The following is a 19,826-nucleotide window of genomic DNA, read 5'->3' as shown; positions in this document are numbered from 1 at the left end:
TTAATCACCATTAGTAGACGGCCAATTACACACACCTGTACTGTACTGTACTGTACTATACACAAGGTTAGCTTCTGGCTAGCTCGATCCCTAGATAAGCTATGAAGGGTCTCGTCGTCGTGCTCGTGGGCCTCGTGATCGTCGGCGCCGTTGGTGCTAGCGCGGCGCAGCGGCCGGTGGTGCCGGCGATGTTCGTGCTGGGGGACTCGACCCTGGACGTGGGCAACAACAACCACCTGCCGGGGAAGGACGTGCCCAGGGCGAACGAGCCCTTCTACGGCATTGACTTCCCCGGCGGCGCAAGGGCCACCGGGAGGTTCAGCAACGGCTACAACATCGCTGATTTCGTCGGTACGTACCAATCATATATACATCATCATGTGCTCAGAACCATGCGGGAATAATATTTACCATGAGTTCATGTGTTGACTTGATGGATGGATGGATGCAGCGAGGCATTTGGGGTTCGAGAGGAGCCCTCTAGCTTACCTGGTGCTGAAATCTCGCAACTATCTCATCCCAAGCGCTCTGACGAGAGGGGTGAGCTACGCTTCCGCGGGAGCCGGTATCCTCGACTCCACTGTAAGTCACTTCAATTTATTTACATTACATATGCTTGGTGAGTTCTATAGGTGCTAGATCAGCTAGCCTTTCACCATTTCGTGTACGGTTGGCATCGATTTGTTCCAGAAGATTTGTTTGTAGGAGTATAGTATAGTTGTAATACCATGTTTTGGTAGCAGGGAAAAGCTTTTCCAAAGTTGCCAATATAAACATTTTAAAGTGATATTAGCAGTAACTAATTTCTAAATTCACTTTCACAAAACAAAAATCTAAATTCCCGAAAGTGCACGCTCTCCGTCGGTGGATCTGTCCAGTTAACTTGGCGGTGACACCAATGTTCAAGGGAGGAAGCTGGAACGTGGAACCAGGAACCAATGCGATTGATCACATAATCTAATAATAATCAAGTTGTCTCGTACTGGTAATAATTTAATAATCAAGTTGTCCTGTACTAGTAGTTACGTAATCATCACATGCTCACAACAGTAATCTGATCGCAAATGAAAAACAACAACAACAGTAATGATCAAAGCACACCAATAGTAATTAATCTTCTCCACTTCTAATTCAAATTAACTGCAAGTGTTGTTGTGAAGGGATCCCTGTGGTTTCTAATTCAAATTTAATATGTAAATTAAACGGCTGTAACTTCATGTCACAAGAGTTGCATGTTATATAGAGAAGTAAACGTATTGGTCAAATCTTTGTTTTAACAAAACCAAATAATATGTCCTTCTTGCGTTTTAAAATGGAGAAAATATATCGTTACTAATTAACCACACGGTTGTTGGAACTCTAATAACTAGCTCAACCTACTAACCGTATTTACGTGTTTTGCATGCAGAACGCGGGAAAGAACATCCCGCTGTCAAAGCAGGTGAGCTACTTCGCGTCGACCAAGGCCGAGATGGAGGCCGCGTGGGGCAGACATAAAGTCTCCAAGCTCCTCGCCAGCTCCTTCTTCCTCCTGGGCTTCGGCAGCAACGACCTCTTCCAGAGCAGACCAAAGTCCCAAGCCGATGTTGCCGCACTCTATGCCACCCTCGTCTCGAACTACTCCGCCGCCATCACCGAACTGTATGGGATGGGCGCGAGAAAATTGGGGATCATCAGCCCTGGCCCAGTGGGGTGTGTGCCGCGGGTGCGCCTGTTGAACGCGACGGGTGCCTGCAACGATGGCATGAACCGCCTCACTGTCGGGCTCGCCGCGGCGTTCAAGTCTGGCCTCGCTGCAGCCCTCAGCCCAACGAGGCTCCCAGGCCTCACATACTCCCTCGCCGACTCCTTCGCCGGCACGCCGGCCAACTTCGACAACCCACAAGCGGCCGGGTTCGTGAACGCCGATAGCGCATGCTGCGGGAGCGGTAGGCTGGGCGCGGAGGGTGAGTGCATGAGGAACGCGACAGTGTGCAGCGACCGCGATGTGTACGCTTTCTTTGACAACGTGCACCCCAGCCAGCGGGCCGCTGAGCTGGGTGCGCAGGCGCTCTTCGTGGACGGGCCGACACAGATCACCACACCCATCAGCTTCAAGGAGCTAGCCCATCAGAGATGATTGATTGATTCCTTGAAAATTAGTACGAGACATGATTGATTCTCTTCGGTTTGAGTGATTTTGTATATTGTATTTCTTTTTGAAAACTCCATATATTGCCAACAAAGAGCATTTCTAGTCGATCCCTAAAAAATAGAGGAGTAAATGGCTGAGTAAATCTTAGTGGGGTAGTTTTACGCAACTAAGTTTTAGTCGTTTCTAGCCGATCTTCTAAAGTTAGCGGAGTGGACAAGATGAAGGATTGCGTGGGCGAGCTGAGGCGCGAAGTGGCTGACGAAGCGGCGGTAGAGCATCTTGTCGTATGATGCGGAACGGGCTGACCTCCTCCATGGCGCCGTACCCCAGCGACAAGCACCAGGGGCCTCCATTCAGCCACAGGAGGAGTGGCTTGGGCTTGTTGTCGTTGCTGCCGATGACCTCGGGGTGGTAGTAGAACAGTGCATGCCCAGCCGTCGCGTCTACCGTCACGAACCTGGCATACGACACGAAGTCGACGTCACGCGATCGCCCGGGCGGAGCACCCACGGGTCGGCCTCCTTGCGCCCGACCTCCGTGCGAGGGCATCGGCTTGGGTCTTCGGCTAGCCGTCGCCCTGCTCGTCTCCTTCACGGCTGCCAGTGCGGCCAGCACAGTTGGTCGCCCTGACGTGCCCTGGCCACCACTGCCATACCGCAACCCAGCGTGAGGAATCTCAGCTTCTGCCGGCCACACACTGAAAGCGGCGAGGTCGCGCTCGTTGACAAGAGGGATTCACGTGAGTCGCGGCCGGCTACAAGTGGGTGTTCACGTGAAGAAAACTTATACTCGGGCGAGTAGCGGTGGGGTAAAAATAGGTGCCTTCTAGATGGAGTAGTAAAAGTTTTACTCCTCTAACCGATTTAGGAGATTGGCTAGGTGCCGGTTAGAGGAGACTGGCACAAGAGTATATCCACCGGACTTCTCTCTCCCCCCCCCCCTCCCGGCCCTCGCGTCGCCCCTCTGGGCGACTCGGGGGCGACTAGGGTTCTGCGGCCGCCGCCACCCCCCTCCACTCCCTTCATCCCCTCGCCGCTACCGGAGACGGTCGCCGGGAAGCCCGCGTGGGCGCCGGTGAAGGTGACGGCGGGGATCTCGGCACTCCATCCCCTCGCGGAGACCTGTAGTTCTGGGGCGGCGGCCCCAACTGGAGAGGCGGCGCCGTCGGGCGGTGGACGGCGTTCACAGGGGTGCTGGCCAGCGTGCCTGGCCGTGCGGGCGGCGGGTGGTTGGTGGAATCCGACCGCGGTGCAAAGTTTCTTCGTTAGATCTGGAGGTTCGAAATCCCTCTCCCTGCTATCTCTCTCTCGCCGTCGGCGGTGGCTAGTGATTTGCTCTCTGGCCCCGGCGTTGGTGGGTGTTGGTGGCCAGCTAGGGGACCGGGGGAAACCTTGGCCGGTCCGGCCGGTCCGGCAGCGGCAACGCCCAAGGGCATTGCTTTCCTCCATGGGGGTGCAGCCGAGGTCCCCTGCTTTCCACCCCGACCCACCCTGCCCGGATGAAAACCTTATATCCTCTCGGATTTGGCAGCGGCGGCGCCTTAGGCATCGTGACCTTGCTGGAGGCGCCGTTAGGGAGGCGGGATGCGGTCGGGAGGCGTTGCAGGTGAGGGATTGAGCTGCCTCCTCTTCATTGTCCGATTCCACGAAGCTTATCTCCACCTAGTTAGGCATGGACCGTGGCGGAGCGGCCGGCTAGGGATATCCCAAATCGAAGTGGCCGCACTATGTCTACCTTTCGATGTGAGGGCGGCATTCTTCTAGCTCTAGGGTGAGCTTCTCGAAATCCCGACGGTGCGGCGCCTACGAGCCATGGCGAGGGGGTAGGGTCCCTCTTCAGTGATAGAGATGGAAGATGTTGTTCCCCTTCTTCTCTAGGTGTTCCTGGAGCATGGCCATCTTCGAAGGTCGGCTATGTCCTACTCTGCTGCTCTGCTCTACTATATATGATCCTAGTGTGGAGTCCTCGGCCTTTGCAAGCTGTAATCTTAATTTCCTTTTCATTAGCTGCTTGTGGAGGTTGTAGTCAGTGTTTCAGTCCAGTGTTCCCCATTGTATTGTTCTGACCGCTGTAATTTGGTTGTTTGTTGCAACTCCTGGCCGGTTGATGGCTTTGTTAATTCAAAGTCGGGCTCTCCGCGAGCCTTCGTTCTAAAAAAAGGTGCCGGTTAGATGAGCAAAACCAAAATTTTACTCCTCTATTGTCTATTTTCTTATAGGGATCGGGTAGAGATGATCTTATGTTTATGCAACCAGAGTCAACACTAAGTCTCACGCAGGATGGCACACCTCCCGCTAACACGACGTAAGAGTTCACACTAAAGCAAAAGCTTGCTATCTCATGAGCCACTATGTTTGTCTTCCTCGTATTTTTCACGGGCTTGTAACTCTGCAATAACCGGGAAACGAGTTAATTGCATAAAACAAGCACATTGGGGCATCGTTTGTCAAAACCACGAGGTCACTAATTTTTTATATAAAACACCTCACATTCAGTAAACTTTTTGCAAAAAACACTGATAGAGTGATTTAGGTCGTTTAATCACTTTCTGACAAATGGGGCCAGATTATCATGAGCCGACTTGGCAAAACATTTACATACACCCCCTTAGATCAAAAATAAAAATAAATGCAAATGGCAGGAGTTGACCGAGTATACCTCGTCCGTGGTGCCGTGGTCATGGCCGAAGAGGATGTGGCCAACGCCGCCAGGGTGCCCGAGCTGCGGAGGCTAGAGCTTTGGGGGCGGCCGCTGCAGATGAAACGGAGGCGCTGGTGGCGAAGACCTAGTCGCTGAAACGCTGCAGATCAGGCCGGCGACGGCGTCCTGGCGCACGATGCCTCCGCGTCCGCATGGCTGGGGTTCTGTAGATCAGGCCGGCGGTAGCGTCTTGGTGAGCAGTGACGGCGTCTTGGGGCACGATGCATCTGCATCTGGTCGTGCGATGCAGGAATGGAGCTTGAGCTCCGACCTCCTCCATGGCGACGCCCCGGCACAACACCTCCCCGACGTTGGTCGACGACTGGAGGCGCCGCCAGCCTTCAAGGTCTCAAGCAGCCAAGATCACACTGCTAGCGCTGATTTCGGCGGACGGCAGGGCCACGGCCGGCACCACACTCCTTGGCATCAAGCGGCTTGGGTGTCCCATGCAGATGGCCGAGGCGCGGCCACGGCAGGGCCATGGCATCGCCGGTCTTCAAGGCTACGAGCAGCAGTTGAGCTTGCGCTGCCCACCCGCTGCTGTCCGCGAGGGAGGGAGGAGGGGGTCAATTGCTTTTACTTTTAAAATCTATGGATGTATATGTAAATGTTTTGCCAAGTCAGTTCCCGACAATCCAGCCCCTTAGAAAGTGATTAAACGACCTAAATCACTCGATCGGTGCTTTTTACAAAAAGTTTATTGAATGTGCGGTGTTTTTTGCAAAAAATTAGTGAGCTCACTGTTTTCTGCAAACGATGCCCTAAATGTGGTGGTTTTATGCAAATAACTCCCGGGAAACCGTATCACCACTTCTTCAAATCAACAAGAGAAGAACTATCCATGGAGTTATTCACAAGAATGTATGAACAAAGAGGCAACCTGCCTCTGGAATAGGCTGACTCAAGGTCACATCGATTTAAATACCGGCAAGACACGAACGGAGTTCATCCTCCACGGGAACATGGGGCAGAAAAAAATACAACAATACGGCCTAGCCCACCAGACCCCGACCACAACACTTAGGTCGGTCATAGTGGGAGTAACTTATCTAGTAACTAATAGGCGTTTTCTAGTTGATAGAAACGTTTTCTTCCACTGAACAAACAATGCTAGAAAGCTAGAAACAAATAAAAAAAATGCAAACACTAATGTCAAGTTTAGCACTGAACATTGGTGGGATGGTTCCACCACAATGAACCTTTCCTTTTTTTCATTCTGATTTTCTGCTAGCTTTTTCCAGCTCTTTATTTTTCTTTTATTTCCATTTTCTATCAGTATCTTTCTTTCTATATTTTTTAGCACCCAAGGAGGTTTTTCCAAAAACTATCCGACAAATATTTTTCAAACATGTTATGAATATTTTATAAATATCTGATGGACATTTTTCAGTAAGTGATGAACATTTTTTAGTACACATTGAATACTGATTAAATATGTGAAAAACATTTATAAGCATGGAGCGTTATCATTATTTCTATTTTCAATAAAGAAAATAAATTCCAATTTTAGGGTTCTCCCTTTGCACCACATCGAAATCTATGGAGGAGGAAGTTTGAAAATATTTTAATGCAAAGTACTTCCTTACTAAGGCAATAAAGAATCTTGGGTAAAAGGAAATTAAAGAAAAATGTGAAATTAAATTTGTAGCCTCGTTTAATTTGCCTCAGTTTTACTACCCTTCTCCCTCCAGGGCCTGGCCCATTGAATTTTCTTATTCTTTTTCTAACCTTCAAAATATAGGTGTCTCTACTTCTAATGGAGCAGTTGATAGTCTCGCTTTCAGTTTTTTTCGTCCCACCTCCCATGGTTTTTTTGATACCTCCTCCCACCTTCACTGGATTTTTTCATAGATGTTTTTTTGCCCCTCTCCCCACTTCATCGGTTTATTTTTGCGTCACCCTCTCACAGAAAGAAAGAAATCTGAACAGATCAGAACTTTTCATACTGGCGCAAGTTATTTAGTCTCTACTCCTAATGGAGCAGTTGGTAGTCTCGCTTCCAGGTTTTTTTTTCGTCCCACCTCCCATGGTTTTTTTTGGTACCTCCTCCCATCTTCATTGGTTTTTTTCGTAGATTTTTTTCGTCCCCTCCCCCCACTTCATCGGTTTATTTTCGCGTCACCCTCTCACAGAACGAAAGAAATCTGAACAGATCAGAAATTTCCATACTGGCGCAAGTTATTTAGTAATGTAGAATCAATCACGAACAATCTCTAAAGATCAAATCTAAATTAATTAATCTTACCATAAATCACTCAATCACATTAATTAGAAAACAAATAATTGATTTTCAGAAAAATCGCTCAATCACATTAACCTTACCTTAACTCACGGATGGTAATCAATCTCCAAACAAAGGAAATAATACATCGAGGGAGCAGTAAATAAACTCCCTTTCTTATGACATGTATATGATCTTCCCTTCCCTCTCCGTTGTCGAGCGTTCTTAATTCTCGAGGCCGATGCTTGGGCTGCGTCACTGGGTCATGACGGTGCCGGAGGACGAGATGGCAAGGCCGTGTGCCGCTGCACCGCGTTGGCCACGACCGGTGAAGGGGGTGAAGAAGGGCGGCTTCCCTGGCCGTGGCCCTGGGAGTTGGTGCGGTGGAAGCGGCACTTGAAGGACCCGACATGGGTGGCCGGCGCGCAGACGCGCTTGGAAGCGGGCCTGTGGCCCGTGCCGAACGGCGCCGACGCCGACCCGGGCCACCTCCTCCGCGTATTCTTGGAGTTGTGGCTGGCCGATTTATATGAAATTAATTGCCTCAGTTGTGGTGGCAAATATAATACACATAATCCATATTGTTATGCACTAGCATGTGTGCGTGTGAAATAGATGGATTATGGTCCCGTACCCAATAAGATGGATATGTGTGTGTGTTAGAGAGAGAGAGAGGGACAGGGGAAGAGAGAGTGAGGAAGAGGGAGGGAGAGAGTGTGTGTGTGTGAGGATTTGATGATAAAAAAGGTCGCCAATGTCACTTGTGCATCTTCTCAGTTTGGTTTCTTCCTTTTTTTTGTTTTGTTTGGTATTTTTTTGGTTTTATTCTTTTTATTTTTTCTTTATTTCTTCTTATTTTTTATTTTCTTTTACATTTGCTTAAATTTGTGAACTTCTTTCACATCGGTGGACTTATTTTGTGAATATATGAACTTTTTTCCAAATCGATGAATGTTTTTAAATTTTACAAACTTTTATCAAATTCATTAATTTTTTTCTAATCGATGAACTTTTTTCAATTCCGCGAACTATTTTCTCACATTCCTGTACTTTTTTTTCAAATCGATGAGCTTTTTTAAATCTGTGAACTTTTCTTTAATCTCTGATCATATTTTTAATTTTAAAAGCTGACAACCGTGTAACTAGGACGCCTTATTATCCAGCCAACGTTCCTGCCTCCTTCTGCATGACCACACGAGGTGGGACAAAAACCACGTATGGAAGAACATGTTGCGTACATGCAGGCTGCAACAAATGGTCCAAAACAAGTTTATACCTTGCATGCAAGTGATCATCTTGGCCCATCAAATTGATGTCCATGCTGCATGCGCGCTGGTCACTACATATGGCAGAAATTTTTCAACACCAACACAAAAAAATTGTTTTTTTGTTTCAGTATCAGTCCGGTTTTCCATTTGTCGATTTTTATACCCACCCCTAGCTCCAAGGATGAAAAAAGTTTGCCAAATTGAAAAAAGTTCATCGATTTGAAAAATAGTTCATGAATTGACAAAAAAAATCACGAAATTGGAAAAAGTTCATCAATTTGAAAAACAAATCAGGAATTTGACAGGAACGTTAAGAATAAATACTCTTTTCATAGGAGTCCGCCTGACTGGGCTGGTCCATTGTTGCATGCGGAAACCAAGAAAAATTAAAATAACATCTTTAAGTACCTACTTAAATTATAATTTTCAATATTCTTCAAATTTGGCATGGATGCCTACGATGAGCATGTCCACGTGCTGGCAAAAAGTGAGGTCATTTCATGAATGTCCCAAGAACACTATGTTCAATGGAGGGTGTTCGAATTGATCAGAAGGCCCAGTCTGAGAGCACATTATTTCCCAACATCCTTCAAATAGGTCCAAATTTCAAATTATGTCTGGAAATTTTACAATTTTTCAGAAATTGTTAAAAATTTCCTAACAATTTATGTTGAACACAAATTGCAAAACATGTACTTTTTCAAAAATTTATGAACTTGTTTGAAAATAAGAAAAAATCATAATATTGTGAACAAAAAGTTTGAAAGCAAGCACATGTATTGAAATTCTAGAACATTTATTAAAGTAGTAAACAATATTTGAAAACGTGAACATTTTTTGGTATTCCAAAACCGTTACAATTTTTGAATAGGTTTATAAATAATAATAAAGTTCCAAAATGAGAAAAATAACTAAACAAAAATAGAAAAGAAAAATAAAAAATAGAATAAACAAGTTTAGGCCCCGGCCCAACTAGGCGACCGCATGGCTCCCGTTGCGAGCCTGTTGGGCCAGCCAAGCGTTCATGAATTTGAAAAAAAATCAAAATTTTGGAAACAATCTTCACGAATTTGAAAAAAAATATTCACAGACTTAGGAATAATTCATAATAGTTCAAAAGCTTCCGTGGATTTGATTTTTTTTTTACGAATTTAGAAAAAAGTTCACAGAATTGAAAACAAAGTTCACGAATTTAAAAAAATGTTCACGAATCTGAAAAGTTCAGAGATTTATGAAACGTTCATAATTTAAAAATAGTTCACGAAATTTAAAAAAAATAAAATGAAAATGAAAAAGAAAGAGAAAAAAATAGAAGAAGAAGCGAACAAAAAAAGAATAGGCTCGCATTGGTTTGTGTTATATTTGAAGAGGTAAAAAGAAGATAACCGGACATAACATGAAAGTACTTCAGTTGGTTATTGTGGTTTTATTACAAGTTCCCGGTTCGAATTCTCGACGGCCACTCATGTTTTGATCTTTTTACAGAAGAGGAAAAAAATATGTAAAATGGGACGACCCAGTGCGATGCGTACACACTCCGCATATCTCTCTCAGCGGGGGCAACATACTTTTTGAAAAAAAAACATCCCGCCCTTTATTATGAAGCGGTATGGAAAGATTTCCCCTGAAGCTAAAGTGATATAATAATTAGTAACTAGGGAAATAGTTGTATAGGAATTAAAATTTTAAAGGTAATAATTAATTACATGAGAAATAGTTGTAGGAATCTTCTATAACACTATGCTCTCTAGCACTATACTATCTAGGTTTGAAGAGCCAAAATTCAATTGAGGTCTCCAACTAGGATTTTGTAACCCGATTTCAACCGGGTCAACAATTTATCAAAGCTATTCCATTCAATTCTTTTAAACTATACACTATGCTTCCTAATCTTAAATGCTTCACAATTAATTGAGGCCTAAAATTTAGAATTGGGTCATCCTGATTTTGATCGGGTCAATAATTTCTCAATAGCTCTCCCATTTAATTCTTTTAATTTTGTATGTTCTCATTCTGAAGCTTTCATTCAATTAAGGTATTCAATTTTGGATTTGGTTTATAATTTGGTCAGGTCAATGATTTTTCAAATCAATCAACAGCGTTCGGCCTATAAAAACATAAGAATCCCGTGCACCCTCCCACCACATAGAGAAAGGGAACGTCACCATGTGATATTGTAGTACCAATATAGTACATGTAGCCATCGACGCAGAAATTTCTCCACATAATTATTTGTTGGTTAGCGGATAACACAGAACTACACCACAAAAGGCCCATCAAATAACCGCATTATAAATATAAATAAAACACACTCCATCATCTTCCCCACCCGCCAAACTAAATATTCCATTAGTTCCAAAATATAAGTGTATTAGTTTTCTAGAAAGTCATTTTTTTTAACTTTGACCAAGTTTAGAGCAAAAAATATTGACATCCACAATATTAGACAAAAAAGTATGGAAATTCATTTTGTGATGAATCTAATCATACCGATTTGGTATTTTGAATTTTGATATTTGATAAAACTTGATATATATATATATATTTGATAAAACTTGAAATGTTTGAATTTTGAAAAAAGTAATACACCTTATATTTTAAAACAATGAGAGTATTTTTTTAAAGAAACCCAACAACACCAATGGCATAGAAAAGTGCGCCCAACCCTATCCACTATCACACTATGCTCCCTAGTTTTAAATAGCCCACATTCAATTGAGGTCTGCAATTGGAATTGGGTCACCAGATTTTGACCGGGTCAACAATGTCCCAAACCTCTTTCATTCAATTCTTTTATACCATACAACATGCTTCCTAATTTTTAAGACCTGACAACTAATTGAGGTCTTCAATTTAGAATTGGGTCACCCGGTTTTTATTGGGCCAGCAATTTCTCAAGGACCTCTTCCATTCAATTCTTTTAATTCTCAATGCCCCCTAATTTTGAAGCTTTTTTATTCGATTTAAGTATTGAATTTTGAATATGGTTTACGATTTTGACAGGGACAACGATTTTTTTAATCAATCAGCAGCAACCGGCCTATAAAAAACATATCAATCCCGCGCACCAACCCATCACCTAAAAAAACGCCATTGTGTGATATTGTAGCACCGATATACTACACGTAGCCACCGCCACCGAAATTTCCCTACATAAATATACGTTCTTTAGTAGATAGCACAGAACAACACCTCAAAAGGCCCATCAAATCACCGCATTATAAAAAAAGTAAAACACACTCCGTCATCTTCCCTACCCGCCAAACTAAATATCCACCAGTTCCAGAATGTAAGGGGTATAACTTGACCAAGTTCAAAGCAAAAAATATCGACATCCACAATATTAAACAAAAAAAATATGAAAATTCATTTTGTGATGAATCTAATCATACTTTTTTGATATTATGGATTTTGATATATTTCTCCACAAATTTGATCAAAATTAAAAAGTTTGAGTTTTCAAAAAAATACACCTTATATTTTGAAACAGAGTGAGTAATTTTTTTAAGAAACCCAACGACACCAAAGGTGCACCAAAGTGCATCCACTCATTATAGTCTTCTATAACACTATGCTCCCTAATTTGTAAGGCCTTGCAGTCAATTGAGGTCTCCAAATTAATTTGGATCATCCGATATTGACCGAGTCAAGAATTTCTTAAAGCTCTCTCATTTAATTATTTTATACTATACACTATGCTCCCTAGTAATTTTGACCGAGTCTAAAATTTCTCAAAGCTCGCTCATTCAGTTATTTAATACTATACACTATGCTTCCTAATTTCCAAGATCTCACAATTAATTGAGGTCTTCAATTTAGAATCAGGTCATCCGACTTTGACTGGGTCAACAATTTCTCAAGGAGCCCTCTCATCTAATTATTTTTATTCGGTATGTTCCCTAATTCTGAAGCTCTTCAATTCAATTGAGGTATTCAACTTTGAATTTGTTTTTTTTATTTTGATCGGGCGAATGATTTTGGAATCAACCAGTAGAAACCGGCCTAATAAAAACATATCAAACCCCAGCACCCAACCATCACTTAGAAAAAAGAAGCGCCACCATGTGATACTATAGCACCAATAAATATGGTTGATAGTGGATAACACAGAATCACACTGCGAAATGCCCACCAAATATCTAATGGGTAGGAGCAGTAGCGATAGTACTCCAGAGGGGTCGTTCTCTCTCAATGGAGACCCTACATGATTTGGAATTTTTGTATGGATCCAAAGGACTTAGTGAAATTTGAAACAACGAATACACATGATTTTTGTATATATATAGCTGAGTTTGGTAATGGGTTGATTACTATCAGTAGTGCTAATTGAAGACCTTAACTCACTAATAGTGATAGAGAAACCTACTAATTAGTTACTAGCATAACTTTCACACAAATATTAGTACTTGAACACTACATATCTGACGGTGTGGTCAAAATGTGAAATCGAAATTCAGTACTGTCATATAGCTCATTGCAGAGGAGTACACGCTAGGACTCGCGTACGTGAAGTTGGTCTCTTTTTCTGCAACCGATCAACACATCTCTCTCTGCAACAAATGGAAGAATCAATTGATGGATTTGCTGCTGCTCCAACTCCACAGCTTTTTCTAGCGACTTTTCATTGCATTATATAACTTCCTTACAAACCGACTCAGTGTTCAATTCATTCAAGAATTCCAAGGCACACCCAACACGACTCCACCCGGTGTAATAAACAAGTTTAGACACGAACCAAAAGAAAAGTGAAACTTGCTAAGTATATGACTATGATGACAATGACAACGATAATAATGCATGATACACATCCCGGTATCTTGTTTTCGATCCAAAAATAACCATACATGACATGTTGTGTAAAGCGTCAAACCCCTTTTTGTTTGTAGCATACTACTGCATTACGCCACTAGCTTCATCAACCGACAAAAGCATCTGCACAACATTTTCCATGGTGGGCCTTTCTCTACTGTCTTCCTCTAGGCATGAGACAGCCAACTTGACTATCGTTCTTGCTTGCAGGTTATGGAACTGGCCATTCAACCTTATGTCAATGAAGTCAGCAAGCCATAAGTGTTGGTTGCCTTCCAGCATCAAATTCTCTATAAGCATCCTAACAACCCTTCCAAGGACCATTTCAACTTCCTCGCCGGCATTTGACGCCCAGTCTGAAACACGAGCACCCATGAGTAGTTCTAGGAGAACCACTCCGAAGCTATATACATCAACCTTTGCTGTAATTGGCTGGCTAGAAACCCACTCGGGAGCTATATAACCTCTAGTTCCATGAATCCTTGATACATTTTTCTTGGATCCACTTCTGTTCACAAGTTTTGCAAGGCCGAAGTCACTGATCTTTGGCTCCAAGTTATCATCCAACAATATGTTCTCAGGCTTGATGTCACAGTGGATAACCCACTCCAAGCACTCATGATGAAGATATGCCAATCCTCTTGCCACCCCTAGAGCAATCTTAAACCTTTCACTCCACCCAAGTAACCTTTCACTACTAAATAGGGTTTTATCCAAAGAACCATTCTCAACGTACTCTAAAACCAATATTCTGTGTGGACCATCAGAACAAAATCCCCAAACCCTTACTAGGTTCATATGGTAAATCCTTCCAATCACACTCAGTTCATGTTGGAATTCTTCTTCCCCTTGGTTTATGTCTGCCAACCTTTTCACCGCTACAACCCTCTTGTCTTTTAAGACCCCCTTGTATACAAGACCAGATGCTCCACATCCAATCCGATCCTTGAACTTTTGAGTTGCTGTCTGCAACTCCTTGTAAGTGTATCCGCGGAAATGGTTGGTTACCATTTCATAGCCAACCTCAGCTGGCCATACTCCTATTAACTGCTTGCCCTCCATTCTGAACAAAATCCAGCACCCTAGTGCCAAAAATATTACCTCCACACAAAATATAGCCAACAAGAATCCATATGACAAGTACAAGTATTGTGAGTGTGATTCACTTTGACTGCTCTTAAGTTGATCCCCAAAATTTGGAGTGAAGTTTTCGCTCTTTGCACTACAATTAGGAACATATCTAGGACCAAAAGGTTGCGAGTGAGGAATTGATGACTCTCTGACCTGTAGTGTCTTAGGAATCTTGAGATAGATAGAACCACCACTAACAGCCGACCCGGTTACACCCCCAACAAGGGACCACTTTGGATAGCAACGCCCGGTTCCTTGCCAGTATGCAAAACCTTTGCAATTGCAGTCCTTCAAGCATATCTTCTTGCACTCATAACGTGAAACTCTAACATGCTCACTTAGATCATTACCGTGGAAGTCAGTGGTGGGTAGCTTCAAAAATATCTCCTGCCCATCACAACTAAGATTGAATGTTGGCCTGCAACCTTGGCTCCGGTCACTTGGGTCGATGACCTCATGTCCAGGGGCACATGCACAAGCAGGCTTGGGTGTGTACACACATATTCCATTAATGCCACAAAGACCACGTACCGAGCAGGTCTGAGGATATGCCATCCATGTGACAAACCATCTTCCATCTGTCTTATTTAGACTGTATAATCTAAGGTTCCCATCATAATCCAATGTTAATCTCCGCGAAACCCCATAACCCCAGTCAACAGCCTTAAAATTTAATTTGTCACTTCCAAGAAAATACCCTGAGCTATCAAGTACCCCAATTGTGGTGGTATTAAACGCACGCCTGTTCTTTGTCCATATATCATTACTAGGATCTGGCCAATATTTAAAAGAGATATCCTTCTCATCGTCAAACAGTGTGAGTATATGTTCATCATCAAAATGGAAGCTGTAGCGCCCAGGGACAAGTAGCCTACTAGCAGATACCAACTTTGCAGCACTAGTAATGTTCTGATGGGGCAGCAATGTGTCGGTAGGAGAATGGAAGCTTTGCCAAAGAATGATATCACCTTGGCCCTTGACGACGAGGTTCCCAGTGTCCAACAACTGAGCTTGCTTTGCATTTGAAGAAGACGTCACATTGTTCACCCAGACGGGCCGGCCATCGTGGTCTTCTACGGCCAGTCGGCCATCTGCATCTAGCGTGACTCGGGATCCCCGGGAGTACACTGGGTGGAGATGGTTCGCGCTCCAGACGACCGTCTTTTCGGCCGTGTTGGAGTACCATATGGAGAAGACGGAGGCAGTTTGGGAAATGTGGTTGAAGCCGCAGGTGAAAGTACCATCCGGCGAGCGGAGCACGTCGGAGCTATCCTCTACGGAGAGAGAGGAGCCCGGCGAGAGGAAGTCGCGAGCTGAGATGTGCGGAAACAGATGCAGCAAATTTAGTAGGAGGAGAGGGGTAGAGCGTGTATCCATGTTTGCTGAGGCACTGGAGTTGATCTCTCATCTCTAGAATGATCACAAACGGAGGCTATTATAGGAGTGTTGCCTTTGCATCTGTGCTGTGCCAGCTTCTTCTGTCTTCGCGAGCATGCCTGACTGCTCATGGACCATGAGACGGATTACTAGATTGGCGTGTGGACGAACGGGTCCATTCCAGTCTGAACCGGGAGACTTGCCGTCCCTTGTGCTGGCATTCTTGATTGTGTCGGTGAGGGCGGGCATAGGCGAGTCCTGTTGCACCACTCTCCGCCTAGTTTCCTCTTCATTTCCTGGCTTTGGATAAAGGTCCTTGCCTCCTTGGCACTGTTCAAAGATGCACCTTGCTTGCTGTCGTACTAGAACTAGGGCACTACCTTGACCGTGCTTAGCTAAGCTAGTACTCCTATTACCAGATCTCACACGTGAATCGACCGGCATGCCATCCTGTCGGTGAGTGAGTCACCCCGCACCAAAAGTGTTCCTTAGCGGCTGGATGCTGGCTGAAATCATTGGCCCGTTGATAGCGCCAGCCGTGTGGCCCTGGGCAGGGGCGGAGCCAGGCTAGCACTGGGCCCCGGGCCTGCTTCAGTGCTATAGTCATGTATAGTGTGAAACCGTGTGTGGAGTTGTTTTGTGCGTGGTTGTGGTGTTCTTACATGTTTCGGTGTTAGTGTCAGTCGGCGTTGGTTGTGTGAGCCCTTGGAAGCTCCTATTCGGTGTTGAAATGATAAAGTTGTTATTATGCTGCGGTCCCATGAAGCCCTCGCTTTCTCAGCTCGGCTCCCTGCTTCGCTCGCTCACTTGCTTATTTTTTTTACCGCTCATTCTAGTGCTAACTCGGAAAAAACCATTTATTCATTTCAAAAAAATTGTTAAAGCATAATATGTTCATAGTTTTTAGATTATTTTTTGCAAATTAACAAAACCATAATTATTAAAAATATATTTGTGAATTCAAAAAAAGAGTGGATCTCAAACACTGTTCATGAATTTGAGAAATTTTTACAAATTAGAAAATATTCATAGACTCTAATAATGTTGATCAACTTTAAATGTATTTAAAAAGTAAAAATATTCATGAATGTCCAATTGAAAAATTAGAAATAAATAAATAAAAGAAAAAACAATTGGTAAATTCACCGAGCAAGGAGAGGGCTCCACGCAGCCTAGTAAAGAAGACTGCTCCGTTTTGAGGGGGCATGGATACTTTTTGCAAATTAGCAAAACCATAGTTATTAAAAATATTTGTGAATTTAAAGAACATGAGTGGATCTGAAACACTGTTCCTGAGTTTGAAAAAGTTTTACAGATTAGAAAATATTCATAGACTTTAAAAATGTCCATGATCTTTAAATATGTTTGTAAAATTTAAAAATATTCATTAATTTCAAAAAATCAAGATTTTTTTAATGTTCATGAATGAAAATTTGAAAAAAGAAAAGTAAATAAATAAAAGACAAACAATTGGTAAATTCACCGAGCGACGAGAGAGGTCCACACAGCCCAGTAAAGAAGAGCGCTCCATTTTGAGGGCCATGGATACTTAGGCCCTGTTTGGTTCGGCTGTGAATTTCTAAAAGCAGTTGTGAAAAATCTGCTGTGGAAAAACAGCTGTGGAAAATCTGATGTGAAAAAGATGTAGGTCATTTGGCAAACCAGCTGATACAGCCTTTTTAGATTTTGGCCCGCAGCGGAATCAGATTTTGAAAAGCATGTCCTGGGCTGCTTCCGATTTTGGCAGCGGATTTCTGGAATCGGATTCTGCTAGGTTCGCCCTTTGGTTCAGATTCTACTGCGCGGCAGCGGAATTCGTCGATAAAATCTGAACCAAACAGGGCCTTAGTACATATACCATCAAGTCGATGCAAAGACCAAACGGTGAAGGTTCTATCGAGACCACCATCATGACTGGAAACCTCCAGACAAAGACAAGAGGCGATTTTTCCCCGCAAAAAAAAAGACAAGAGGCAATTTCATCTACATGATGGTAAGGGTTCCTTCAAGATTACCACTATGGTCGTGAACCACGTCAAGGAGCCAACACCCATATAAGAAGCCATTTGTCCTACACACATACATCAAGCCAACGCAAAGGCAAGAAGTCATTCTGCCTACACTGTTAGAGTATATAGGCATATCTGGGATGGGATTTGTGACGCGCAGGTACAGGGCACGCAGTTTGTGAGCCCTTGATCTGCGCCGAGATTTGCACATCCGTCTCAGTATTTCTTGTATTCGGCTTTGTATAACAGTTCCTATATATTTGTATTAACATGGTAGAGGTAAAGTATTATACTTGTTTCTATGGGACCGTTATTGGAGGTACAAATATTTCGGTGAACAGTTCCTGTTACAAGTCTCTACTAAAAGGTTATCCCGGTCACGGATGCATTCAGTGTGTTCTCCTCTCTGCCTATGTGTTGTTGAAGCACCCTCTGCTTCTCTTCTTAGAACTCTTGCGTTCTATCAACATTGTTGTAGACAAGAACTGATCTACACTGTTCCTTTATGAATCGCTCAGACACGGCGTCGACTGATTGACACTAAAATTTCCGTGCCCGGTCTTACAAAAGCACACATAATCACAGTCGCCTGTGGTTGACGAATCTAGGACTTTATTGTAAGTAGTCGATAATAAAAGTTAGAAACTTAGCAAGTATGTTAGTTACGGACAGTGGAACTTAGGCGATTATAGTTAAGGAAACTGAAACTTACAGCATGTGTACTGTCTTATATGCTTAGAATAATTCGGATCACATAAGTTACTAAATAGTTTTATAATGGAAGCCTCGAATATGGGTTATAATATAGAAAAAAAGATACATGTACTTAGATATGTATGTAAAACGTTATTTCAGTTCCATTGCTTGTAAAATATCATGCTGGATATGTATGATGCATGCACGGTATGTAGTGTGTTTCTCAAATACCGGTTCACATTAAATGTTGTTTTAACTAATCAAGAATCTGTATTTTACGTCACTTTGTAGATTGAAAGACCTGAACTTGTATGTCATATGAGGAGCATCATTGAGAAGAAGCCAGACAGATTTTTTTTATTGTAAATCTGAAAGGACAATGGTTCCATAGAAATCACAGTCAGTTGGATATGTTGGTCATATTTCATCTAAAAAATCATTGCAGAACAATGCGGATATCAAAAGACCTGAAGTTGCTCGAATGAGCGTGCTGTTTTGTTTACTTTCATGAAATGCTCAATGTATATCTAATGGAAAGTTCAATGATCATACTAGAGATACGTATCCACAGATCCTAAATTTTCATATATAGAGTTTAGGAATGCTGAATGTTGTTAAAAAAATTGCACTGATTTATATTATATTTGAAGGTCCGACATTCTGTAACTCAAGAATTCAAACTGAAGCATACCAAAATGAAGAAGGAAAATGTAGTTAGAGAAGATATTAAATTTATAGACAAAGTGTTCTTGTTGTTAAACAACTTTCATGTGTTGCACTCAAAGAGGTCTGAGTCCATGTTTGCTTGAAAGATCAAACAAAGTGACATGTATTACCAAAATAAATGAATTATGTATTATACTTCCCTTCTATCATTATTGTTTGATATATATCTTACTTCATTGTCTCATATAATGAAAGTCAGCCAAGTATTTTGAAAGAAGTTTCTGCTATGTAAAGTTTTTGCTGGAACCAACTACTGGAGTTTGTTGCTGAAATTGGATTGTTGGAACAGGCAGTTGGTTTTGCTAATACGGGCGACTTCAATTGCTACTACTGGCGATGATATTTTATTGCTACATCATTCAAGAAGATGCAGATAGGTGATCTCACTACCGACTTCCCTAGAGCCTCCGGTATCACAACCGGCGGGGACAATATTTTTTTTGTTGCAAACCACGCAACATTTTCCTACCATCAGCGACAGGTTTTGTTACCACCATACACTGTAGTTACCGGTGTCATTTTTTTTGCTACAACCGCGGCATTTTTTTGCTGCAACCGTGTAACGCCCTCGATGCGGCTATATCTCCCACGTGTCAAAGCACGACTTAGAGGCATAACCGCATTGAAAGCAATGTCGCAAGTGAGGTAATCTTCACACAACCCATGTAATACATAAGGGAAATGGATACATAGTTGGCTTACAATCGCCACTTCACACAATTACATGAATAAAGCATTACAACATCCAAATACAA

General features: G+C 43.0%; 2 protein-coding genes across 2 annotated transcripts; one reads left to right on the top strand and one right to left on the bottom strand.

Annotated features, from left to right (window-relative positions):
- LOC125522223 (GDSL esterase/lipase At4g28780-like) lies at positions 1–2,243 on the top strand. The gene is made up of 3 exons (XM_048687309.1): positions 1–351; positions 452–582; positions 1,409–2,243. Exons 1-3 carry the CDS (start codon positions 102–104, stop codon positions 2,117–2,119), a joined length of 1,092 nt encoding a protein of 363 aa, XP_048543266.1. The 5' UTR covers positions 1–101; the 3' UTR covers positions 2,120–2,243.
- Positions 2,244–12,802: 10,559 nt separating this feature from the next.
- Positions 12,803–15,707, bottom strand: LOC125525647 (putative receptor protein kinase ZmPK1). Its single transcript, XM_048690650.1, has one exon. The coding sequence runs from the start codon at positions 15,638–15,640 to the stop codon at positions 13,214–13,216; it is 2,427 nt and encodes an 808-aa protein (XP_048546607.1). The 5' UTR covers positions 15,641–15,707; the 3' UTR covers positions 12,803–13,213.
- Between the last annotated feature and the right edge of the window lie 4,119 nt (positions 15,708–19,826).

Source organism: Triticum urartu, chromosome 7, assembly GCF_003073215.2.
Source record: "Triticum urartu cultivar G1812 chromosome 7, Tu2.1, whole genome shotgun sequence".
Classification (NCBI taxonomy): domain Eukaryota; kingdom Viridiplantae; phylum Streptophyta; class Magnoliopsida; order Poales; family Poaceae; genus Triticum; species Triticum urartu.
The sequence above is the reverse complement of the archived record's forward strand: the minus strand, read 5'-3'. Positions and strand labels throughout refer to the sequence as shown.